General features: G+C 41.4%; 1 protein-coding gene across 1 annotated transcript; it reads right to left on the bottom strand.

Moving 5' to 3' along the window:
• On the bottom strand, positions 1 to 27,233 carry LOC136164004 (cytochrome P450 2J2-like). Its single transcript, XM_065928824.1, has 9 exons — positions 26,984 to 27,233; positions 20,858 to 21,020; positions 18,212 to 18,361; positions 17,663 to 17,823; positions 14,908 to 15,084; positions 13,091 to 13,232; positions 12,556 to 12,743; positions 9,655 to 9,793; positions 1 to 1,390 (listed from the first exon to the last, which is right to left on the bottom strand). Exons 1-9 carry the CDS (start codon positions 27,191 to 27,193, stop codon positions 1,212 to 1,214), a joined length of 1,509 nt encoding a protein of 502 aa, XP_065784896.1. The 5' UTR covers positions 27,194 to 27,233; the 3' UTR covers positions 1 to 1,211.
• Positions 27,234 to 27,576: the final 343 nt, after the last annotated feature.

Genomic DNA, 27,576 nt, shown 5'->3' with positions numbered 1-27,576 from the left:
TATATGTGTTAGTATACTGTAATGTTCTTTATCTTTCTGACTTACTTCACTCTGTATAATGGGCTCCAGTTTCATCCATCTCATTAGAACTGATTCAAATGAATTCTTTTTAACGGCTGAGTAATAATTCTAACACTTGAGAAAAATAACCTTCTATAAGTATTAGTCCATTTTACTAGGTGTGTTATTTGTCTTCATGAGGTTGGCATCCAAACTCCAGGGACTCTCAGTGGCACCTGGCCTTTCCGTTGATGTTGATGTTATTTTCTCCCCTCAGTGACCACACACAGGAGGGCTAACAGGATGACGGCATTTCTGTTTCCTTCTATACTATACTTTACCAGAGCTCATCAGTTGTGTTTAGGCTGGGAATACTTGTCAATCAAAAGCTGACAATCAATATATACAAAAAGATCACAATCATCATGTTGTTAACACCAGTCATGGGGCTTGGAGTAAATGCATGAGAGGATTTACGGTAAGGAGGCACAGTAATGGCAGAAAATATTTCCACATTTGTTTCCCCTACCCTGATTTCCATGTTTGGTTATTGTGGTGACATTCTTCTTGGCTCTGTTGTCCAAGGTAGTATTTCCTCAGATAAACCAGATAAACTGTTTCTCCATAGAAACCTGCCGACAAATCAGGAATCCACCTGCCCTGCTACTTCCCAGGGGTCAGTCTGAGGGAGAAGCAGGATAAGCTTGCCCAGGGCTACCAAGTGTGAGGGCCTTTCTGGCTGACCTCCATGGCTGTCCCAGGCCCAACTTCTAACTCTTATCTACCATGTGGCACCTCTTTGACCCAGGCCATCTCAACAGACCAGAAGCAAAACCTAGTTAAGGAAGGAAGTAGGGAGGAGGCAGATCACAGGTATGACTTTTATGATGTGCTTTATGGTTTCCAAGCCACTTAAAGTCCATTATTTCCTCTGATCTTTATAGTAGCTTTTCCTTTAGAGATGGAATCATTGTCCACCTTGAATCTTCTGAATGAAAATGAAATCACTCACAACATAACTGATTTGCTCAAGGTCTCACTAGAGATGGCAAAGCTGGGGTTTGGTTCCAGTTTCCTCTGAGTCTAGTTCCTGTGATGTACCTAGAGGCACTGGATGCTGTCCCCTCACTTCTGAGCAGGTGCCCTGCCTTGAGGTGGTGGGGGAAAACTCATTCTTCCTACTTTCCCTTCACTCCCCCACCCCAATATCTTCAGCCCCGAGGAACAGCACAGAGCTGGTGGCTGACTGGGGCAAGGGTCAAGCTCACTCTGAACTTCAGGCTCAACTTTTCATTCTCGGGAGGCCTGAAGGTAAATTTTTGTAGAAGTGAAGTAAAGAAAATAAACAACTCAGTTCTGGCCAACTGTTCTCCAAGGCACATCCGCTTTCCTGAAAGACAAAAATATGAGTACCTGCTCAGGTGGTCTGTGCCAGCAAGGACTGAAATCTTTCAACACATCTTACAAAACCTGAGCAAACGGCAGGCCTGCCTGGCCCTGGGCCTTTATGCACTCAGCTTTTTTGATCACAACCACCTGGGGTAACCTAAGCCCAGAGAGATCATTCCACAATGACACACTCCAGTGCCTTCAGGGGTCAGATGGTTCAGCAACAGTGAAGGTGCAGGCTGTGGATGAAACAAGTGAGCGGCCAAGGTTGACCTATAAATGTGGTCGAGCCAAAAGTCTTACAAAAATCCACTAGCAAACGATAAGGACAAAAGCAGACAAAAGCAAAACTCTGTGTTTACCTCTCTAAATTTAAAAAAGAAATTGTTGAAAATTAAAAGAAAGTAAATGTCAAAGCAAGGTTTCTCAAGTATGAAGCACCTTTTCCCTATGTCAAGTTTCCCTTCATCATGACCAGGAATCTCCCTGTCAGGGTTCCCCATGCAGGGCCAACCTCAACTCATCCCACCTGTGTTTACCTGCTCCAGGCTTCCCCCAGCCTCTCCTCTTCATGATGCCTTCTTCCCCAACTTGGGCAACAACACCCCACAATAGGCTTTATCATCATCTCTCTTGTGGGTGTTTTAATAGATCACTTTCTCCCTAATCAGTATATGTTCAGAGCAAAAATGAAAAATAAAAAATGTGTGAAAAGTATAAAAATATTAAAACATGTTTTAATCCCCAAATCCAGAAAAAAACCCTTGTTAACATCTGACATAGTTCCTCACTATCTCAATAAAGATTCTCCTGGACACCATCAGTGGAATTATCCTCTGAAGTTAGTTCTGAGCATGACTTTTGCTACATTTTGCTTCCCCATGTAATGAAATATTCTTAGAAAATGGTTAATGCAGTATGGCTCTATTTTGTCATCTGCCTGTAACCAGTTGTTGAGGAAATAAAATTAGAGTTTCAGACAGACTGAAAACCACAATCACAAAAAACTAACCAATCTGATCACATGGACCACAGCCTTGTCTAACTCAAGCCTATGAGCCATGCTGTGTAGGGCCACTGAAGACAGACAGGACATGGTGGAGAGTTCTGACAACATGGTCCCCTGGAGAAGGGAATGGCAAACCCCTTCAGTATTCTTGCCTTGAGAACCCCATGAACAGTATGAAAAGGCAAAAAGATAAGACACTGAAAGATGAACTCCCCAGGTTGGTAGGTGCATATGCTACTGGAGAAAAGTGGAGAAATAACTCCAGATAGAATGAAGAGATGGAGCCAAAGCAAAAATAACACCCAGTTGTGGATATGACTGGTGATAGAAGTAAAGTCTGATGCTGTAAAGAGCAATATTGCATAGGAACCTGGAATGTTAGGTCCATGAATCCAGGCAAATTAGAAGTGGTCAAACAGAAGGTGGCAAGAGTGAATGTCAATATTTTAGGAATCAGCAAACTAAATGGACTGGAATGGGTGAAATTAACTCAGATGACCATTATATCTACTACTGTGGGCAGAAATCACTTAGAAGAAATGGAGTACCCATCATGGTCAACAAAAGAGTCTGAAATGCAGTACTTGGATGCAATCTCATAAATGACAGAATGATCTCTGTTTGTTTCCAAGGCAAACCATTCAATATCACAGTAATCCAAGTCTATGCCCCAACCAGTAATGCTAAAGAAGCTAAAGTTGAACGGTTCTATGAAGACCTACAAGACCTTCTAGAACTAACACCCAAAAAGGATGTTCTTTTCCTTATAGGGAACTGGAAGGCAAAAGTAGGAAGTCAAGAAATACCCAGAGTAACAGGCAAATTTGGCCTTGGAGTACAAAATGAAGCAGGGCAAAGGTTAATAGAGTTTTACTAAGAAAACGCACTGGTCATAGCAAACACCCTCTTCCAACAACGCAAGAGAAGACTCTACACATGGACATCACCAGAGAGTCAATACCAGAATCAGATTGATTATATTCTTTGCAGCCAAAGAGAAAGAAACTCTATGCAGTCAGCAAAAACAAGACCGGGAGCTGACTGTGGCTCAGATCATGAACTCTTTATTGCCAAATTCAGACTTAAATTGAAGAAAGTAGGGAAAACCACTAGACCATTCAGGTATGACCTATATCAAGTCCCTTATGATTATACAGTGGAAGTGGCAAATAGATTCAAGGCAATAGATGTGATAGACAGAGTGTCTGAAGAACTATGGGTGGAGAATCGTGACATTGTACAAGAGGCAGGGATCAAGACCATCCCCAAGAAAAAGAAATGCAAAAAGGCAAAATGGTTGTCTGAGAAGGCCTTACAAATAGCTATGAAAAGAAGAGAAGCAAAAGGCAAAGGAGATAAGGAAAGATATACCCATTTGAATACAGAATTCCAAAGAATAGCAAGGAGAGATAAGAAAACCTCAAGTATTAATGCAAGGAAATAGAGGAAAACAACAGAATGGGAAAGACCAGAGATCTCTTCAAGAAAATCAGAGATACCAAGAGAACTTTTCATGTAAAGATGGGCACAATAAAGGTCAGAAATGGTAGGGACCTAACTGAAGCAGAAGATATTAAGTAGAGGTGGCAAGAATACACAGAAGAAGTATACAAAAAAGATCTTCACGACCCAGATAATCATGATGGTGAGATCACTCACCTAGAGCCAGACATCCTGGAATGCAAAGTCAAGTGGGCCTAAGGAAGCATCACTATGAACAAAGCAAGTGGAGGTGATGGAATTCCAGTTGAGCTATTTGAAATCCTAAAAGATTATGCTGTGAAAGTGCTGAACTCAACAAGCCAACAAATTTGGAAAACTCAGCAGGGGCCACAGGGCTGGAAAAGGTCAGTTTTCATTCCAATTTCCCAAAAAGGCAATCCCAAAGAATATTCAAACTACTGCAAAATTTCACACATCTCAAATGCTCGCAAAGTAATGCTCAAAATTCTCCAAGCCAGGCTTCAGCAATACGTGAATCATGAACTTCCAGATGTTCAAGTTGGATTGAGAAAAGGCAGAGGAACCAGAGATCAAATTGCCAATATCCGTTGGATCATCAAAAAAGCAAGAGAGTCCAGAAAAAAATATCTACTTCTGCTTTACTGACTATGCCAAAGCCTTTGACTGTGTGGATCACAATAAACTGTGGAAAACTCTGAAAGAGATGGGAATACAAGACTACCTGATCTGCCTCCTGAGAAATCTGTATGCAGGTCAGGAAGCAAGAGTTAGAACTGGACATGGAAAAACAGACTGGTTCCAAATCGGGAAAGGAGTATGTCAAGGCTGTATATTGTCACTCTGCTTATTTAACTTAATATGCAGAGAAATGCTGAGCTGGATGAAGCATAAGCTGGAATCAAGATTGTCAGGAGAAATATCAATAACCTCAGATATGCAGATGACACCACCCTTATGGCAGAAAGTGAAGAAGAACTAAAGAGCCTCTTGATGAAAGTGAAAGAAGAGAGTGAAAAAGTTGTCTTAAAGCTCAACATTCAGAAAACTAAGATCATGGCATCTGGTCCCATCACTTCATGGCAAATAGATGGGGAAACAGTGGAAACAGTGGCTGACTTTATTTTTGGGGCTCCAAAATCACTACAGATGGTGACTACAGCCATGAAATTAAAAGACACTTACTCCTTGGGAGAAAAGCTATGACCAACCTAGACAGCATATTAAAAAGCAGAGACATTACTTTGCCAACAAAGGTCCATCTAGTCAAAGCTATGGTTTTTCCAGTACTCGTGTATGGATATGAGAGATGGACTATAAAAAAGTTGAGCACTGAAGAATTGATACTTTTGAATTGTGGTGTTGGCGAAGGCTCTTGAGAGTCCCTTGGACTGCAAGGAGATCCAACCAGTATATCCTAAAGGAAATCAGTCGTGAATATTCATTGGAAGGACTGATGCTGAAGCTCCATTACTTTGGCCACCTGATGCAAAGAACTGACTCATTTGAAAAGACTCTGATGCTGGGACAGTTTGAAAGTGGGAGCAGAGGGGACAACAGAGGATGAGATGTTTGGATGGCATCACCGACTCAATGGACATGAGTTTGAGTGAACTCTGGGAGTTGGTGATGGACAGGGAGGCATGGCATGCTGCAGTCCGTGAGGTTGCGAAGAGTCGGACATGACTGAGCAACTGAACTGAACAGAAAAAATGAAGAAATTGGCTTAAATTTCAGCAAATGAGAAAATTTGTTTAGATGGAATCAAGTCAACTTTATTATAAATACCCAAAATTCTCCTAGAATAATCCATGTAGTGGGATAAAAGTGGACCCTTGGAGTCAGGATCCAGGGTTACATTACTGGTTCCATCAGTAACCAGCTCTGGACTTTGAGTAAACAGCTTATTTTCATCGACATATACAATTTTCACTATTCAAACTGGTAAAATAATTGCTCTCCTAAGCACAATATATGGTTCTTCAAGGATACCAGTAAAACAGGAGATTTGAGTTTGATTTATAAGTCATGAAAAGAAGGACTACCTTATTTCAAGGCTTCATCCTGGATTATGGGAAACACGGACTTTCTTCTTGGTGCATGCACTACCTCACCATCACCAACTAACCAGGCCAGTTACTAGAAAAGAGAGGACTGATACTAGGGTTTTTGAGAGACTATCTTCCTAATTGTATCTCCATGATTTAGTAATATTTCTGAAAATTGAGGACTCAGACTCTTGCCTTTCATGAAGATATCTGCTGCTTTATTGGATCAAAAGGGAAAACTTAAATGAAGAAAATATATGTTTGCATAATACCTTTGTAATCTCCCCAACTGTGCATATCTCCTAATTCCACACCTGACCTTTCCAAGAGAAGGGAGGGTGCTTTTCACACCCCATTCCTTCAGGGAAGCTTTCTTTATAAAGTGCTGGATCAAGTATGAGGCAAAGCAACTGAGCCCTAAAGATGGGAGTATGGTGGGAAAAAACCTGACAGCAGTGTTGACACTTTCAGTCAGTGGATTTTTCTGGTTTCTATTTCCTGTTCTGTTTAGCTAGTCCTCATTTAGTCATAGTTGAGGGAATCCCCAAATTGCTAGCTTGGTTTGAATCACTCTTCTTGGGCAGAAAGAAAGATAGGGAGATCACCTGACTGCAATACTGGCTCCAATTTCCCCCCTCTCCCGGTACCCCCATCATTTGCAATGTGATTTCATAATGCTTCCCGTAAAAATTGTGCTATTTTCCCTTTCCCTTGAACTGGGGCTCATGGCATGACCTGCTTGGGCACCAGAATGCAGTGGGAGTGATGGTCACCAATTCCCAGCCTGGCCCTTGGGAGGCACTATGTGCTTTCTTCCCTCCTGAGGTCTTGTCTTCTATATGTACATCAGATGGGATAGCTTGCTAGAGAAGGAAACTTGGAAAAGAGCCCTATTGTCCCAGCTGATGTCATCCTAGATCAGCCTTCAGCCAACTGACCTCCCAAATGGGCAAGAGAACCCAGCTAAGAACAGTGGAACTCTCAGTTCAACTGTAGCCTTGTGAGCAATAATATACACTTATTGTTTTAAGTCATTGAGTTTGTCATCTTTGTAATGCAGCAATGTAATAATTGATACATATGATATAAATTTAGTGAATCTTAAAATGGAAGGGCCTTTAAGTAGGGAATTTCTAAGTGTGTTAGGGAGAGCACTAGATTAGAACTACATATATAACCAACAAGGACTTACTGTATAGCATAGAGAATTATACTCAATATTTTGTAATAACCAGTAAGGTGAAACCTAGAAAGAAAAAGATATATATTATCTATAACTAAATCTTTACCATGTGAGTCAGTAGCTCAGCTGGTAAAGAATCTGTCTGCAATGCAGGAGACCCTAGTTTGATCCTTGGATCAGGAAGATCCCCTGGAGAAGGGATAGGTTACCCACTCCAGTATTCTTGGGCTTTTCAGTCAGTAGAGAATCTGTCTGCAAAGTGGGAGACCTGGGTTTGATCCGTGGGTTTGGGAAGGCCCACTGGCAGAGGGACAGCATAGCAACCCACTCCAGTATTCTTGCCTGGAGAATCCCCATGGACAGAGGAGCCTGGTGGGCTGTAGTCCATGGGGTCACAAAGAGTCGGACATGACGGAGCATCTAAGCACATAACTAAATCACTTTGTTGTACATCTGAAACTAATACAATGTTGTAAATCAACTATACTTCAACAAAAATTTAAAAGAAACCAGAAACTTGAGTCTTCTGCCCTTTTATGCCAATTCCTTGGGCACACTACCTTGGATGAGAAATAACTTTCTCTTAATCCTAATTTCCTTTCATTGAGAAAGGAGATACTAATCATTTTCCTAACTGTTAATAATTGGGTTGCTGTAAGTATAAAATAAAATAATTTGCTTGAAAATGAAATCTGTAATAGGAAGGAGGTGTTTCAACTCTAACAAAAAATACAGTGAAGCAAGAAAAATTATAACATTTAAGATAAAACAGCTGAAACTCCTTACTATAATAAGAAACATAAAGATCTTGTAGGCAGGAAGTCTAGGCTTCCCAGGTGGCGCTAGTGATAAGAATCCACCTGCCAATGCAGTAGACTTAGAAGACATGGGTTCAAACCCTGGGTTGGGAAGATTCCCTGGAGGAGGGCATGGCAATCCATCCAGTATTCTTGCCTGGAGAATCCCATGGACAGAGGAGCCTGGCAGGCTATAGCCCTTAGGGTTGCAAAGAGTCAGATATGACTGAAGCGACTTAGTACGCACCAAGGCAGACAAGAAGTCTGGAAGGTTTTCCTACATCTCATGTCTGCTTTCATATAAAAAGTGACTTGTCCAAGTGAGCAAAGGTGGCATAGAACCAGAGAAAGAAAGACAGAAGATCTAATTGGAATCAGTCCAGATACACGCAGGACAGCACCCTATAGCAGAAAAGCCTGGGCTCTGTATCATGCCTACATGGGGTCAATTTCCAGTCCCTCCCTTTCTGTGCCTTTGTGGCATGATCAATCAGATTATACTGCCACAAAAAGTCAATGTACATTTAATTTAACTTAATGATAAGAAAACTGTTGTGAAATTCAGAGCATTCACTCACTGTAGCATTTAGTTACTTTCTTGGGAGACGTTTCTAGGAAGTACATAGGCTTTATTTGATAAACCTGGTCAACACTGAGTTCAACCTCTGCTCCGTGGGCTTTATGACTATAGATACCATAGTTGACCCTGTTAAGCTTTATCCCTTATCCCCAGTGTGGTGACTAAAATTTGGACCTTGTAACTTACAGGTAGAACACATGGTCCATAAAAGTTGCACTGGTTTTTTTCCTACCTAATCATTGTCATATTCTCAAGGCTGCATAATTGACATATAATAGGTACTCAGAAAACATTTATAGAATTAAGGATTTTGGAAATTATTTAAAATGATCTCAGCAACATACTTAACTCATTACCTGGTATATATAAGATTTTTCCTTCCTCATTTCACAAAGTTATGAGTAAAACACCCCTTTGGAACTGGCTGGCTGAGAAACATGAGAGAAAGAGTTTTCTCTGCATTCTCTTTCATATATTTCAAGTTACACACCATGTAAATGTATTAACTAGATTTGTGAAGGATTGCTGTTATTCAGTCACTAAGTTGTGTCTGACTCTTTGCAACCCCATGTTACTGCACTACACAGACTTCTCTGTACTTCACTATCTCTCAGAGTTTGTTCAAACTCACGTTCATAGAGTTGGTGATGCTATCAAACCATCTCATTAAAAAAAGTAAAAGGACTGCTTCAGGAAGAACGTATAGATAGAATCTCATCTACTTAAGCCCATGGCACCTAGAGTCACTTGTAATGCCCATGGTGATAAGGAAGCAGTCCCTTTACTGGAACCTCCCCTACCCCTTTCTTAGCAATTAGCTTTATGTTTTTGTGAGTGGGAGGCACTAAAAGATCTTGAAACACTTTAAGTTCTATAAAGATGGCAAGTGCCCAACCTTCTCTTGTGGCTAACAGGCAAAGGCAAAGTTCCTCTCCCCAAAGTTCCTGGGGACCGAACAATTTAAAGCTGAAATCGCCATCAGAGTCAAGCCAGGGCTTAGGATGTAAGAGAATGAATCCTGGTGATGCTTAGCCCAGGGAAACCTTCAATGCACCCACAGCAAGAGTGAATCACACTAGGCAGGGCTATCTAGAGACATGCCAACTAAAGCAAGGCATCACAAGAAGAGGAGGGAAGGGCTGAGAGAAGAACTCTGGGTTCCCACACTCCTATTTCCATATACTCACCTATTGAAAAAGGCAGAAAGGATTCCCTTTTCTTAAACTGTCCATTTTCCAAGAAATGCTCTGGATTGAAGGTGTCAGGGGTGGCCCACTCTGCGGGGTCCCTGTGCAGTGCAGTCAGGTTGGTCACAACCACGGTGCCCTGGAGAAATCAGGAGACTCATGCAAGACACGACACACACGACAGATGTGTGCAGAGGGGCAGCAGTCCCCCAGGCTCCCACATCAAGGCTGATTGAACTTCTTCAGCCTCCCCACCCCTGTACCTGCTGAGCTCAACCCCTAGGACCCTGCTCTTTGCCATGGGACAGCTTACAATGATGGACTAGAATTGTCTGCGCGGAATTTTATCAGCAAAATGTGACTACTCTTAGTGCAGAATGGGAAGGTTATGTGCATTAATGAGAGAATAATGTGACAGTGGGCAGGCACTTCTGGACCAAAATCAACCCAGTTGCTCAGTGAAGTGGTAAATATGGCAGCCTCCCCAACATGAAAAATGTCTCATTCATCTGTTTCTCCCATTCTCTTCCCTCCATTATCTCACACATTCCAGAGAAGGTTTAATAATAGAATCAGGTCACCCAGTGGAAAGAACCACTATCCTTCCCAGCTTGCAGCAAGAAACCCAAGAGTCCTCCTTAACGCCCCTCTTTACTTCATTCCGCCTTCATTCCATCCTTTTCCAGGCTGGTCAATTTTCCTTGAAATTCCTCTTGATTATATCACCTCCATGTTATTTCCCCCCACTGCCTGGTCCAAGATACCACCTTGGTTGTCTACACTCCTAAAGTAGGCCTAACTATAACTCTACCACACTCCTAAATTAGGCCTAACTACAACTCTATATCCTCTCCCCTCTTCAAAGTGCTTCACACACTGAAAGCAGAGTTAGCTCTGGACATGATTTGGTTATGTCACTCCTATCCACCCAACACTCCTGGAACTTGATAAAAGCCCTCCAAATAGTTCTCATCACTCAGATTAAGGACATATCACCAGCCCTCTATCTGAGTCACAGTCCTGCCTACACTCCCACTACATCAAGCCTTTTTCAGTTTCTCTATCATACCACTTATTCCCATACCTTTTTGCATGGTAGCCTCTGGGCATCTTCATGCCAGTGACTACTCACTAGACCTGCCAGTGCCAGGGTCTTTGTCCCTGCCATGAGCCCCAGCTGCCCCCTGCCTCTGCAGGAGACCTTCCAATATTAGTAGGTAGATCTGGTCCAGACTCTTATGAGGTCACTGCTATTTTTCCATGGGTCTCAGTGTGCACATGACCCAAGAGTAGAGTTGATGCTTCCTTTAGTCCACTGGAATTTCTACAATAAAAGGCTGGTGACATTCAAAGCCAGATTCTCGGGGGCTCCTCCGGATGCCAGACCCTCAGGCTGGGAAGATTGCCTTGGGGCTCAGGACTTTCACTCCTGTGGCAGAACTTCTGTAGTATAATTGTTCTACAGTTTGCAAGTTGCCCACCCAGTGGGTAAGGGTCTTGCAGAACAGTACATCAGAAAAAAAAAAAAATCTTACAAAACCAATCTCTTGAGCTAGTATGATTCTCTGGATCTAAATGACTTGCTATGAATAATATGTGAAGATCACCTGTAATATCACCTAGACCTCAGAATTCATCCATAAGATGGTCAATCAGCAAGAAAATAGTTCATGAAATCGCTGCAGGAATAGCTGCTTCTCCAAGAGCTGCAGGGACCATGACCTAGGTGAGCCCAAAGAAGAGGCTCTCCTGGTTTTATCTTGAAATCAACACCAGGTTCGACACACTATGAGGGACTCAGACAAACTGAAATGGATCTATGGAAATGGACTAAGGTGTTGAGAAAGCAAAACTGTGAATGTGCGGTGTGCAGAGAGGGCACTTGTGGGGACAGGAGAGCTGATTGCTGAGATCCTAAGAGTGATTGGCAGAGCGAAGAACTGCCTTTGTGAGGACAGGGAACTTAACAGGGTCCTACTGAGAACAATTTAAGGAGCTTCTTTTAAAGCAAAATAGAGCAACTCCTGTGGAGAAAACATGATATAGTACAAAAAAGATGAGCCTGGGGCCCAGAACACATCTATTTCTTTAACTCAACTGTTGTCACTTTGTACACCAGAGATTTTATGCAAGATCAATCAGCTCTGAGCCTTCATTATAAATTTGTAAAAAAAAAAAAAAAAAGAATTATTCTGAGGACTGATTAAGTTGAAAGAACCTGTATAGTCCATAGTACATGGTCACTGCTTAAAAACCATTTGTTCTTTCACTCCTTTTGGATATTCAATGTGCACAGGCTTGGATTGATTCCCTTGTGAGGTAGTCCCATCAAGGGACTGTAAGTCAAGGCTGGAAGCAATACCTGTGGGGATATTATGTTAGAAACACCAGTTTAATGTGATGTTGACCCAGGAGATTTCAACTGTCTCTCATGTTTCAACATTCTAAACTCCCAGGATTTTGAAGCAGAATTTTCCAAAATAAGTCTGGCAGGTCCCCCCATCCTGTGAAAAGCTGTCCCAAGGCAAAGAAAAGGACCTCATGGCAAAGGCTGGCTGAGAATTGCTGCCTGCAGTTTCCCCACAGGAGTTAACAATGCACGTCAGCTGGTAAAAAGAATGAGAAATCTCATAGCAGAGAAAAGCCAGCCTTTGTCTGAACTTGTTTGATGTAGGAATCCCCCTTCTCCTCTAGAACGACTATGAACATTTATTTAAACTAATATTCTAAAGACCCCATGTAAAGAAAAATATCTAGAATTACATCAGTGGTAATATATCTCCCTCTCCAATTAAGCATTTCCCTAAGACAAGAAAACACATCACATTTGCCACTGAGATTCCCATCATTTACAAATACGAGCTTGGAGATCTGAGGCTGTTGGTGTGAACCCCTAATTACCTTGGGCAGGTGGTATCCGGCCAGGGTGGTGTCCACGGCCACCTCCCGGGGCACGTTCAGAGGGATGATGTTCCCCATTCGCAGCACCTCGTGGATGACAGCGTTGGTGTAGGGCATGGACTCGCGCGCGGCTGTGCTTGGCTGTTGTGATTGGCCGAGCACCCTGTCAATCTCAGCTTGGACTTTTTCTGAAAAAAGCAGAGGTGGTTCTATTATTCTGTTTTTCCATAACTCTCCTTGAGTCTGGTTGAGTTAAGGAATGAAATAACCAGCATCAAAATGGCTCTCTTAGGCTCTCCAGACTAGCTTCTCAGGGAGGTATGAGAGTGGGAAGTGGGCCCTGGTGTGAGAAAAATTAGGTGGAAAACTCTTGCTCAACAACATTCCTGCTGCGAGTTCCTAAAGCTGTGTGAACCTCAGGTTCCTCTTATTAGTGAGGGTGAATCAACACTCCCTTGAGGAATATTGAGACATAGATGAACTAATTTATGGAAGCATACTGACCTGGCCTAGGCCCATCCACTAATGAGCTCACCTTGGATTTCGGGGTTCAGGGCCATGTAGAGCAGCCCCCAGCGCAGGGTGGTTGAAGTTGTCTCTGTTCCAGCAAAGAAAAGGTCCAGGGTGTTGTAGATGAGGTTTTCTTCACGGAAACTTGAAGCAGCATTACCCTTATGCTAGAAAATACAGTGATTATTGGTTTATCCAGATGGTTCTTAGTTGCCACAACATAGGAGGCTTCACCCTAGAGAGAACATGGGAGGAGAGATTCCCCTAAGAGAAATGACTTTTCCTTTGACCATCTCAGCATGCAGAGGCTTATTATTGCAGTATCATTAGCATCTTCCAGCTCCAAGTGCTGGAAGCTTTTGTCATCCTTAGATGGATGAAAATTGAATCTTTTTACTTCCATATTTTGGGAGAATCTATTATTATATTGGAAATATAATAATATTTGGATTCCAATATTAGCCACACCTTTCACTATATGTACAACTTGACCAAGTTACTAAACTTTTCAAACACTCTGTGTTCAATATTCACTCCTCATTTGGCATTATGAACTATGTGAGATGGAAAGGTCATATAAGAAATCCTCAAAAAATGTTTGTATTGATACCAGAAAGAATAAAATGAATTTCTCTAAAGTACAATTCTCATGATTCCCCATTAACATCCTCCTTAGGTTAAACTTCTCTGATTCCAACAATCATTCCTCATGGCACTCCAGCATCTTCACCACTTTGCTGTAGGAGCTTCAATGTGTCAGTGTTCCTCTGTGTGTCTGCACACCTTGTAACAAGTGAAGTCTCCTCCTCTCAGGAGGAATCAATACTTCTATTAATGGTACAACAATAAGGTGAAATAAGAAAGGAGACAGAAAAAAAAATTCACCATTCTTTCAACTCTAAAAGTTGAAAATGAGTCAAAAATGATGACACTGATGCAATGATGAGTATTAACCTCAGGGCTTAATATGTTAAAGGACCTATATCCAATCTGGCCTTTTCCCTGCATCTCATAAACAACATTTGAAAGTGCATGAAATAGGGAGGAGGGAGGAAGGCAAAAGTCCTCCACTTGAGACTACCTTTGGCATCTGACTCAGCTTCACTTATTCTCTGCGCTGGGGAACGGAGGAAGGGGTAGGGGTCTGGACATTGGTACAAGTAATAATGAAACAATGCTTCTTTTCCCTGTTGTGTACAGGTCTTTCAGATATGGGTAGAGGATAGAAATAGACTATCAAAAGGCAGTATATGTGGGCTTTCCAAAGACCACAAGCTGAATACTCTTAAACCAATATCTTTATTTCAAATGTATCATCAATTCTGAGCTAATGATATTTCTATACTCTGAAATAGTGTCTCTATTTTTCCAACCTTGTGCTAGGCTGAATAATGACCCACAAAAATGTCCATGTCCTAATCCCTGGAACAGGTAAATGTTTTTTGACAGATGGAACTTTGTAGATATCATGAAATTAAGGATCTTGATATGGATTATCCTAGCGTGCCCATTGTAATCAGAAGAGTATAAGAGGAGACAAGGAGCAAATTAAGAGAAGACGTGAGGACAGTGGGAAAAAAGACATTACATCAATGGCTTTGAAGACTGAGGAAAGGGGCATGAGTTCAGGGGTACAGGCAGCCTCTAGATGCTGGAAAAGCCCATCAGTGGATTCTGCCCTAGAGCCTCAAAAGAGCCAGCCTGCCCCAACCTTGACTTGATAAATGTTGGTGTTTTAAGCCACCAAGTTTGTGGTGATCTCTGACAGCAGCAATAAGATATCAGAATCACCTCATTTGCTCTTTAAGAACACTACTCAGGAAAACACTCAGGTTCCTTCACCTTTTCTATTTCCTGGAGATAAGCATCAATGAAGTCTCTTGCTTCAGCAGGATTCCAGTCTCTCTTGTGGTTTTCAATCATTTTGGCAACAAACATTTTCAGTCTCTCCAAATTACTAAAGAGGGTTTGGTGGGGACCCGGAAGGAAATTCATTATCCTTGGAAAGACATTGTAGAGCTGATGGAGAAAACAAAAGAGTCATGGAGACAAGGAGGTACCCGTTTTCCACTTTTGAAGACAAGGAAACCATTGTATCTCTATATGTATTTTCTTTGCTTACATTAACCCTTGGAGTCACCCTTGACTCATCTCTGTCACACCCCTCTTCTTTCCCCTCTGGCAAAGCATTTCAACACTCCATCCAAAATAGAACCATCTTCAGACCACTCCTCAGTAGTCCGTGTGTTTGTCATTCTAGGACAAAGCCCCAGCATTTCTTACCTAGATGCTTTAGGGCCTCCCAGCAATTTCCCTGATTCTCTCCTCAACCCCTTTCCCAGTCTATATTCCACTGAGCTGCCAGAGAGATCATTTAACAGTTTAATCAGATCATTCCACTATTATCTTTCAATCCTGCAAAGATTTTCCATGACATTTAGACAAATTGTACATCATTCTCCTGGCCTGGAGCTCTACAGGAGCTGGCCTCTTCCACTCCTGTCCCTTCTTCTGCTATCACTCGCTACCATCTTACTCTCTCTTAGTTCAGCTCCATTGGTCTCTGTGACAACATCAAGAATGACAATGCTTAGTCTTTTCCATTCACTATTCCTTCAATGAAGATTGGTCTTCCTCTGGAATTTGTATAATCCTAGCCTTTTATTTCATTCAGGGTTGGCTCTTGCTTGGAGATATCTTACCTGATAATCCTATAATGCAGTACTTCTGGAACCTCTTCCCATTCCCTTATTTTATATTTCTTCATGACATTTTCCTCTAATATGTGTGTATATATCTTTGTGTATGAAACACCTCTTTCTAGCTAGCTAGTTAGTTATGTTAAACATAGATATGTGTTTATCTATCTCACCATTATGATGAGAATACATTATGATGTATTCTTCATGTGGCTAAGACATTTTTAATAAAATTAAGTGTATTTTGGATATGTTTTCCCTAAAAATATCTGGTAGAAAACAGATAGCCCAACATAAAGGAAAATTGCCTAGACTTAAAATGAAACATACATGCCTTTGAATACTAGCTCTACTGCTTTCTAGCTATAAGGCTTTGGGAATAATAATAATGGTAATAATGACAATAATGAAGATGAAGATGTAATTTGTCCGGGCTTAGTATAATCTGCTGCCACTGGGGCACCAGGGTTATTTTCATCACTCAATCACATGAGTTCTATTCCACACTTAACACACAGCCAGTGGATCACTATGTGAATATGCTTAAGCATTCCCATATCTACTTGCATACTTTAGGATGCTCCATTTCATCTTTAAAGGGTAGTTGTAAAAATTGACTGAAATAAAGTGCATGAAATTGTCAGTCAATACTGCCTGATCTATTTTGGGTCTCTAAAAAATGCATATTACCCCCTGCCTCACTGCCTCATCCAACCTTCTCAGGAATTTCTTTTCCCTGGGAATAGTCAACACATGCTCACTGAGGTCCCAGACTTCCTAAGTTCTGTCTTAATAGTAAGGAAAAAAATGGAATTACTGAATGGAGGGGATGCCATGATTAGAAGTGACAATAAGAAATGTTGTTCAAAAATAATACAATAATAATCATAGTAGCTCACACTCATTATGTCCATTTTCTGTGCCAGGATTCATGCTAACTGCTTTATGAGTTTGGGTGAGATGGGTTCATAAATCTCCAGGCAATGTTACTTGTTAAAAATGATTACAAGTAAATCTTCCTTTACATACACAAGGGTTTACCCCAACACTTAGGGCTGATTTTCCCATAACAGTGCCTTCCAAATAAACAAAAGGGGCTGAGAGACCAAGCAGATGAGCAGAGTTTTTGACAGACTTAAAACCCTAGCAGGACAAAAGGAGACAGTAGGGACTACCAAGGACAGGGTGAGGGTTGAATCCCTTAAATCAATATCCTAGAAATTTAGAAAACTGGTAGTAACAAGTGTGGATGGACATGGAAATAGACCAACAGGTGGAAACCATTAAGGATTTTTACATACAGGTGCATATGCAACAGAAATGAGTGGATGTGTCCACATGAACAATAAAACAGGAATGTTCATGGCAGCTTTATTCATAACATCCTCAAATTACAAATCCCTCATATGTTCAATAAATCTGCAAGCATTATTCAAGAGAATAACAATCAGTGGCACCTGTATGCAGAGGAAAACTACACAGAGTAAATTAGAAGGCCCAATAAATAAATTTCAAAACAATGAGCTCAGTTAAAGCCAGGCACAGAAGCATACATCTGAGGGTCACAGAGGTGTGGGACTAGGGAGGGACATGGACAGAAGGGACTCAATAGTGATGGCAGTATTCTGTTTTTTAAGGAAAAGAATGTAGTGTTTACCTGTAAGTCATGTAAAGTACTGTACTTTACACAAATGTTAGTAATGTTATTTATCAATAGTAAATATTTGACAATATTATAAAAATCATTAAAGACAACAGATTGATTTCAAACAAGTTTGTACTGAAGTCAATTTCAAGAGGTTATCTTTTAGCTACAAAGGAAAGGAAGACCCCATCTAATCTGTGATGGACATTAGCCTAAAGTCTTTATGAAAGATAGGCGGTGACAACTGCCTCACCTGGCAGCACACTGATGTGTGCAGATTTAAGACCTCGTCCAGCAGCCTCAGGAGCTCCTGGAACTGATCATCCTGGTAATCAAACCGCTCCCCGAAGGTGATGGAGCAAATAATATTGGAAACGGCATTGTTGATTGTGAAGTGAGGGTCAAAAGGCTGTCCTGGAGGAGGAAGAAGAGATGGAGCCTTCAGATAGGATTGTTTCTATTTTACAGAGATTCTACTCTGTGTGACATAAGACACGCCGACTACAGAGCCACTTCTGAAACTGTGACCCCAGGGTCTGACAACCCCAGGGTCTAACAAGTATTCTGTCAATGCCTGGGAAGTCAAACTGATGACCAGGATTTAAAACCAATAACGTGTTTAATACCGATCTTTTTCTTAATTCATGAGCCACACGGGAGCAGGTCATGGTTAGCTGTTCCCTGTTATCCCCTCAGAGCCCTACACAATTCTGGGCTCAGGAAAGGCAGGTAGGCACTGATGAACATCTGGTTAATGAATATATGAGCCACGGTCCCTGCACCTGTCCTATGACATGCTCACCATTCTCTTCTCTTATCGTCTGGATGAGGTAGGTGGCCTCCTCCTGAATGCGTTCCTCTAAGCTTTTCTTTCCTAAACCAAAGTTCCTAAGAGTTGTCAGGGCAAACCTTCTTTGTTCTTTCCATATGTGGCCACTGGACATGATCAAGCCTGGGAAAAGAAAGCCAACATTATGCAAAAAAGCCAACAAGACCCATGATGTATCAAAAGGAAGAAAAAGAGCTTTAAGATGGTTGAAACTATTCGGAGAAATAATTTCAAAGCACTTGATATAATGGGTTGAATTTACTGATTGCTTGCAATGCTGGTGACAGTATTTTTAATGCATTCTGGGATTTAGTACTTACTCTCTGATATACTTCTATATATATCACTACTGCCAAACCAGCACCCCAATTTTGTTGATGAGAAAATTGAGGCACAGGAGATAAAAGTACACTCTGCACGGTCACAGAGGTGGAGCAGCAGAACAGGCATTTATTTTCAAGTCAGCCTGACTCTGATGCCCATGCTTTGATTACTTGTCACATACTATATTTGTTATGCTACATACTAAGTATGCACTAATTGACTAGACAAAATCAAAACTCATAAGGAGAAAGTGCTTAAAGATATAAAAAGATAGATGAATCACCCAAGAAAACAAAGAATTGTGAATGGTGTGCAGAAAGAAAATCACAGGCAAAGGATAAAAAAATCCATCATGAGGGGTGCAGAGAACTTCATTTATTTTATAACACAGGGGAGACCACCACCCTCTCAATTCTTCATTCCAGTACACTCTTCCACTCCTTCCAATATCTCCCTTTCACTTCCACCACCTTAGTGAAGTGGCCCTCCCCGCTGTTCAGTCCAGGATCCTTTTCAGCCTCAGGTTGATGTGTCAACAGCATGAGACGCTTTTTTCTTAAAAGTCTTTTCCAGTGGTGCTCAGGACACCACGCTCTCCAGACTCTTCTGCTATTTCTCTGACTTCACAGAAATCATCATACCTTCAGTTAACTTATCTCCTGTCAAATTTTGAAATGATGGACCTTTTCAAGCTTGGGTCAAAGCCTCTTCTCTTCTTACCCTTATCCTCCATTTTTACTAAATCTTAGCAACTCCAAATATTTCAAATGACATCTACTGATGTGAATGTCTATATCTGTGCCTCAGCAGCAGGCATGTAACCAATTTTCTGCTTGACTCTCTTGGCTTCACACTCAGCATATTCATGACTCAGTTAATGATTTGCTCTATACAACTCACCACCCAGGCCAACAAACACCTTGTTCTCCTCCACATCCTCCTTTTTTCCTTTACCTACCCATTTGGGTGTCTACCTCATTCTCCCTCCATCTAGGTCATCATGTCCTATTGAATATGCCTCCTGAATAGCTTAAATCAACTTGTCTTCACAGTCACTCTCCTAGTGTAATCTACTGGACTGCCATTTCTTGCCACCTCCCTAGTTCAGGCCACCACCTCTTCTCCCTTAAAATTCTACAATAGTCTTTTGGTCCTTTTAATCCATTCTTGACATTGAAGCTTAGAGAAGTCTTTAAAACTTACCATGTAAGTATATTGATTCCTTTTACTACTTAAACATTCAGAAGCTTGCATTGTGATTAGGATAAAAAGCTATATCCTTAAACATGAACTATTTCTGGCCAAACTTAGCATCTTCATCTTCATTTAATTATCTCCATTTAAACTCTGTTCTTCTCACACTGGATACCTTTCAATTCTTCAGTTCACTGTCCTTTTTCCCATCTTAGAAACTTTTCATATTCTATCCCCTCTAGTGGATTGCTTCTTCATTTTATTATTTGTTATTTACTTAAAATAGCTTTTCCTGAGTCTCAGGACCAGATTTGATACCCATACTAAGTGAACCCTGCTCTTATCTTCATAAAGCTGAGGCGTTAAATTTTAGTGTACTTGATACTGTCTCTCTTAATAGCATGTAAATTACACAAAAATCAATAATTTTTTTCTGTTTTACTCACTACTCTGTCACTGGTGCCTCTAGTCCTAGGCTCTCATGGCAGATGATCGAGTGAATGGATGTAGAATAATGGGTGAAGTATTTCAAAGAGGGATTGAGAAATACCTGAAAAAATGGTGTTTTTGTAGAAGTATAGATTTAAGTTTTTCATTTAGTTTTTTGAAAATATAAGTTAATTTAGTGACCATGCTAACTATTGATGCCAAACTCTTTTAACATAGATAGAAGACTTGAGATACCTTTGGGGCACAGCCTTAATAATAGAGCATAAGGAACTGGAGGCAAGAAGGGAATCAGTTAATCAACAGGAACAAGCTGATCCACGTCGTTTTCTATGGTAAGAGATCTGAGTGGGAAAGCAGAAAGAGAACCTGAGGATGCATTGCCTTTTCTCTGCTTAAACAACACATCACATCACTGAGTGATGAGGATACTTATTTATCAAAACATCCAGAGTGAGTTCATGCAGGTGATGTCGCTTCTCCCAAATCCCTGACATTAGAGCTGACTCTGCCAGGTGTCCTGAGGGAGTGTCTTCAACAGGGAAACGCGGGCACTCAGGTTCCTTATGGGGAGCTTGGTTCCTAGGATTGTTGGAGATACTTTCTGCAGACCATAAGAATATCAAACATATGCTAACCAATGTAAGAACTTACCTTTATTGTTAAAGATATGCTCTTGGAGAGGCATTATGGGGCGGCTGGAAAAGTTTTGGCCTTGGTGGACAAGTGCTTCTTTAATTAAGGTTAATCCAGTTATAAGAACAGAAGGAAATGTACCAAAATCCAAGCTAAAAACATTGCCATATTTCTTCACAAACTGAAAAATAGTAGAAGAGTCACAGTTATATATGCACATGTCTGTGTGTCCTGGAATGGAGGGTATGTAGAGCTGTGGGAGATTATATTGAGGGGAATCATGTGTGTGTGTGTGTGTGTGTGTGTGTGTGTGTGTGTGTGTGTGTGTGTGTGTGTGTGTGTGTGTGTGTGTGTGTGTGTACCTTGGGCTGTTGGAAATATTTCTGCCTGTTTCCATTTCTCTTGCTGTCAACTTGACTTCAGTTCAATCCACTACAGGATGTAGACATTCATTATAAATACTCATACATACGTTCATCTTACATGGATTGAGTGAGCATATGTATCCTGAGAAAAAGGCATAAGGATACAATAAAATAAGTAAGGTCTCTAACCTCAAGTATCTCAGAGTCTAGTGAAGGAAGAGAATTCAGCCCATGTGACTCACCAGAGAAGGCAGAGATATGTTTAGTGAATGTCTGGTGTAGAAAATATGGACTTCATAGAAAATCATATCTGTTTAACCACAAGACAGTGTCCCCTTCTTCATCAGGTTCTAGGTGGCAAAAAATCTCATTACAGGGCTAGGACCAGTCATAAAAAAGAGCTCACTAGCTGGAGCCATGTTAACTCTATGGTTGGCTAGCTGTGAGATCGGGAAAGTTGTTTCACTTTTTTTTTGAGCCTCCACTCCCCATGTATAAGAGGGAGAAAACGATTTTTCGCTTACAGTTTCTGGGAGGGGTAATTCACTGGCTGTCCAGTGGTCAGGACTTGGACTTTCAGTTCCACGGACACAGGTTTAACCCTGGACGGGGAACTAAAATCTCACAAGCAGGGCAGTGTGCTCTCTACAGCCCCGAAAAAGGGGAAAGAAAATTTCTGTGAGGAAGAAAGAGAATAGCAATGGGAAAGACAGTTTGTTTTCTGATACTGGCAGACAGCCACTCTAGACTCTGGGGAATGAATGGGCTCCGTGAGAAAAGGAGCATAGGTGCAGTTGCTCAAGGGGGCAGACAGGAGGGAGCAAAGGGCTGATGTACAGGAGGAAGGCGCTGGTGGCCACAGACAACCACATCTACCGGGAGTCACGTTAACCACCTTCCACCTTTTGTCTCATTTCCCTCACACCACCCTATGACGGTGTGTGTTCCCTACTAGGGAAGCTAGACGAAGATTATCTTTTTCTGACTGCACCACACAGCTGTGGGTCCTTAGTTCCCTGAATAGGGATCAAACTCATGCCTCCTGCGGTGGAAGTGCATTTTCTTAACCACTCATCCATCCACCCTATGGCAGTAATGATATTATTCATGTTTTAGTAAGGAAAATGAGTCATGGAGAAGTAACTCAGCCAAAGTGACAAAGATATAAGGACTGGAGGTATTTGTAAGATTTAAGGACAACGACATAAAGCTGAAATAGCACTGGGAACTTAGAGTTTACTGGATGTGACAGCGATAAACTGAGAATGAGAGTAACGGGGCAGGGAGAGGAGAGAAAGAGTGCGAGTGGAAGGAAGAGTGTCTGAGTGTGTCACACACACATAAGGGTCCTGGGGCTAGGATAGGTTCCTGGAAAGAATACCTCTCATTTGTGTAGGGAGATGGGATACAAGGCCAGAAACGTACTATGAGCTAGACCAAGGATGTCTTAATGTCAAGTGAAACACTTTATATCTTGTATTGTTTGCAATTAAAAATTGAATAGGAGAGATAAGGTGAGTGCTTAGTACTTGGATTTTGAAGGCATAAAAATCCCTTTGTATCCAGCTTCCACTGGTTATTTTCTATGTGATACTTGGTCAAGTTATTTAACTTCTCTCTGTCTCAGTTTCCAAATATATAAAATGAGGGCTCTTACAAATTCTCATCTTTAGGATTCTGGGGTTAGTAATCATAATACTAAGGTTAATAATAAAATTATGTATTTTTATTGATATATTTGGGAGTGTATTTTAGCAAAAGATTTCTTGTAAGATATTGACAAAGAAATGAAGGGGAAGTGGCCAGAGAGTGTATGAAGGGAGCCCATGCAGCAATCAGGCCAGAGAAGTGATGCCTCATTTCCAATCAAAAACTTTTTTTTTTCTTGAATTGGTTACTATAAATGTTTGAAGAGAGGGGGAGGGAGTTAGATATATAAACTGAGCATCAACTGTATGCTAGGCACCCTGGTAGTAAGCTGATAATTCCAACTAATTTGGTTCTTATAACAACTCTATAATGTATGCCCAGTTTTCAGAAAAAGAGGCACAGAGATATAGTGCATAGCTGATGGGCATAAAGTAGGACTGTTTCTAATTTGCTCTGTATGTCTCATCCTTAAAGAAAGCATGGGCACATTCTCTCTCTCTTCTGATGAGTGATGGAACTCCCTAATGATTAACTGGTCACATTACCCCTCACTTAATTTCACGTGAATCCAATGGGACATGAGTAGTGGTGACGTGTGCATCTTCTGGGTTGCGTTCTTAAAGGAAAGTTGCTTCTCACCACCTCTCATTTTCCCCTTTTCATGGCACAGAACTTACATATGACACTGTTGCAGGACCATAGCAATCAGACAGAAGCACTGTAGTTTTAGATGACCTTGTGAAGCAAAGCAGTCTTTCTATCCTGGTCTTCCTGCCTACATCTCAACTTGTGAGAGACAAATAAATTTCAATCTTTTTTACACCAGTGTATTTTGGAATGTTTTTGTTACAAGCAACTCTATATAAACCCTCACAGTGCATTTAACCACCTTATCTACCATTTTCCCTTCTTAGTCCAATAAGAAATTTTTCTTATTCACATGAATGTTCTATAATAAGCCAGATAGCTATGGTAGAGAATGTTGAGAAAATGGGGGAAAAATCATGCTAAACACATCAGTTCATTTCTTCACTGCCTTCCTATTTTGTTTTAGCTCAAGTTGCTTCTCCAATTTAAAATCTCCTGTCCACTTTACTCCACAGAGCCACTTACCTCTGTTCAAGTTCAGCCAAATTCATTTCAACATTCTATGGAGGGTATCCCTGTGGATTCCCATTCACAATGAACCCACCTAATGACATCTCATTTGGTTACCAAAAATTTATACCACACATTTCACCATATACTCTTCTTGTATTACAGCTGTCATATGATAAGCACTTCCTAAATGCCTGTTGGATAAATGCAACCCTGGACAAATCAATCATCTGCTAACTATATCATGAAATGTCAAGTAGCATAAGTAGAGACCAGATTAAGATTCAAGTCCTTCTTTGGCCATTTTCAGTGTTGAGTAACTTAGGCAAACCACTTAACTTTCAGTTTCCTTAGCCTTAAAATGGAGAAACAACCTCAGATGATACAATAAGCTGTGCATGCATAGCACGTAAACTTTAGAGCAAACACTTAAAGCACCAAACAAAGAAATGTACTAAAAACATTACAGTTAAATTAGAAAGGAATTCTTAAAAATGTTCAAGTGACCCACAGGAAGACCAGACAGGAGAAATAGAGGAACAAAAAACAGAGTGAAAAATAGAAAGTGAGTAGTAAAATGGCATAGTTAAGTGTTCACACATCAAAGTGAAAGTCTCTCAATCCTGTCCAACTCTTTGTGACTCCATGGACTATACAGTCCATAGAGTTCTCCAGGCCAGAATACCGGAGTGGGTAGCCTTTCCCTTCTCCAGGGGATCTTCCTGATCCAGGCATCGAGCCAGGGTCTCCAGCATTGCAGGAGAGCTGAGCTACCAGGGAATCCCTCAGACATCAAAAGTTACACTAAATACAAATGATCGAGATTCACCAATTAAAAGAGATATTGGCACAATGAAAAAATGACCCACCTATATGTTCTATATAAAAACTCATTTCAAGTATAATCATATAAGTAGGTTAAAAGTGAACGAATGGAGAAGCATATAGTATGCAAATCCTAATTAAAAGAGAGCTGGTGTGGCTCTATTATATCAGATAACATTCAGGCAAAGAAAATCATCAGGGATAAAGAAGAATATGTAATAACTAAAGAGCCAATTCAACAAGATAATGTAACAATTTTAATGGGCATGAGCCAAATAAAAAGAGCTGCCAAATATATAAAGTAAAACTATCAGAACTGATTTGACACATAATTAAAATTCTAATTACAGTTGGAAACTTTAACATGCCTCTCCTAATAATTGACAGAATTAGCAGATAAAAAGTCAACAAAGGTATAGAAGCACTAAACAATACACTCACCTCTTCAAGTCTGTCTGATATATAGTACAGAATGCTCCAACAACAACAGCAGAAGATATTATTTCAAGTATGCATGGACTCCATTTTAGGTCATAAAACCAATCTTTATATATCAGTTCAAAGTTGAAATACAGTATATATCCTCTGACCCTAATGAATGCCAACTGTAAATCATTAACAGGAAGAAATCAGGAAGATCTTCCAAAACTTGGAAATTAAACAGCACAATTCTTAAAGAAAGGCACATGTTTAGAATCTTGGCATCTTAGCTTTAAAATTCTATATACTCATCCTATCACTTGGTGCAACCAACTGGGTGTTTCTCCCAGAAAGTGATGAAGCCATCTCCATCTGAGCTTGAGTTTGTAATATAGGCTTGTGTTGAAAGTGCTCCAGGAATTTCTAAGGAACTAGAACTACTTTTTTTGAGCACCAACTATAAGCTACTTTAACACTGAGCATTCCTTTTATTTAATCACCACAACCACTTACCACAGTGTTGTCAGTCAGGAAGGTGCCTGTGCTGAGAGGCAGGGAGGCAGTTGATTCTTGAGACAGTGTTGAGTGATGAAGTGAATTTTAAGGAGTTCAGAACGGCCACAGTTAGGGAGCCTTGATGGGATATGACTATAAAGTGGAAAGAGGCTACAAGAAGGGATCCATGTGGCTCCCTAAGGAATAGGAACTCTAGCAAGCAGCAGAAAGCACTAAGACAATCTAGGCAGAGGATGACATTCTTAAATGAATACTTTAGTGAGAGTGAATTGCAGATGGAGGAACCTGAAGATGAGGAACTCTGTCCTTATGTGGATGGAAGCAATGCAGTTGAAAAATCGTGAGGATTTAGGTAGGATGGCTCAGCAGGTAGAGTCCACCACCTGCAGTGCAGGAGGCAAAGGAGACGCGGGTTCGATCCCCAATTCTGAAAGATCCCCTGAAGGAAATGGCAACCCACTCCAGTATTCTTGCCTGAAAAGAATCTCACGGACAGAGGACACTGGTGAGCTACAGTCTATGGGATTACAAAGAGTTGGCTATGACTGAGCGACTAAGCACATGAACATACATCCTCATTTTACATATGGAAAACGGAACCTCCAAGAGGGGAAGTACAGCATTCACCCCTACCCACGTCAAGAGTAAAATGATTGAAAAGACAAGTGATCATACTATAAAGAGAATGTCCCAGTAGTATGTAAGCAGACACAACAAAGTGACTTTATTTTATTATTATTATTTTTGAAATGACTTTAAAATATGTGTCTGTCACACTCCAGACTCTAATAAAAGAAACAGAAGAGACAAAGAGTCACTTGGCCAGTCAAAAACATTTAGTGAGCATATAGAGGGGATTCTGAACCATATTCTATCCAAGGATCCCTGACATGAGAGAAAATACGCAGATGCTTAAGCTCCTGGAAGTATGTGAGGCTTCAGATGAGAGCTACGGTTCAATATTTACACTTTTTTCCATCAGCTATATGGATCAAGAAACACTTTTTGTTTTGTACAATAAACCTGCAGCCCCTACCTCCCCCAAAGCAGATCGTGTCGGGACACTTAAATAGTAAACAGTTAACAAGAGTTCATCCCTAGAAAGCGCAGCTGGAATCATTCCAGTTGATGGTGAGGAAAGAGAAGCTCAAAGCAGGGTGTACCCGGTTCCCTTTCAGAAACCCCCATGCTCCAGTCCTCGGTACCCGGGATGGCCCTTGTCCTGCTGGTAGGGTCAGGTCGCGGTTCTGACACCTTCACCCAGGCCTACCTGCTGAAGCGTCAGGTGCACTTTCTCAGGGTCCAGCTGGAGCGAGTTTCCTACAAAGGGCAGGCCCGCAGGCCCTGGCGGGAAGTTTTTTGGACGCCGCCTTTTGAGGAAATCAGCAATGAAGAGAAAAGCGGCAGCCCCCAGGAGGAGAGTGCCAGGACGGACAGCCGCCCAGAGCGCCGCCGCCAGGGAGCCCAGTACCTCCAACATGGCTGCGATGTCTTGTCCCTCTTCTGTGCTCTGAGCGGCAAAAGTCCCCGAGGCTCTGTGCCTCTGTGCGCTCAGCCGCGTTCCCAGGCCCCGCCCCATCCTACCGTCTCACCCGGCCCTTCCCTCCTCCCACCACTGCTCTTCCCTTCCCCCAGCGCTCCGCTAAGCCCCACCCCTGGCTCCATGTGGCACCTGGTCCCCCTTACCTCTCCTTGTTCTTCCTGAAGTCCCGCCTCCTCCTCCCCTCGCCCCAACTTTCCCCCACCTGTATCTGTCCTTCTCTGGGCTGGAGCCCAGCCTGCCTGCTACCCACTAGATGTCAGGCATGGGATTCCCTGGAGAACATACTTGGATCTGAGAAAAGGCTAGGCTGGGAGGTTTTT

This window comes from Muntiacus reevesi, chromosome 1 (genome assembly GCF_963930625.1).
Source record: "Muntiacus reevesi chromosome 1, mMunRee1.1, whole genome shotgun sequence".
In the NCBI taxonomy this organism is placed as follows: Eukaryota; Metazoa; Chordata; class Mammalia; order Artiodactyla; family Cervidae; genus Muntiacus; species Muntiacus reevesi.
This window is presented reverse-complemented; position numbering and strand designations above follow the sequence as displayed.

Bases quoted from the DNA above. Each gene is read 5' to 3' on its own strand.
- LOC136164004 (XM_065928824.1), bottom strand. From the start codon at position 27,193: ATGTTGGAGGTACTGGGCTCCCTGGCGGCGGCGCTCTGGGCGGCTGTC. The intron at 12,744-13,090 runs GTGAGCTCATTA...TGCTTTTTTCAG, and splicing joins CCTGAACCCCGAAATCCAAG to AAAAAGTCCAAGCTGAGATT. The intron at 1,391-9,654 runs GTGAGTATATGG...TTTGTCTTTCAG, and splicing joins CTTTCTGCCTTTTTCAATAG to GAAAGCGGATGTGCCTTGGA.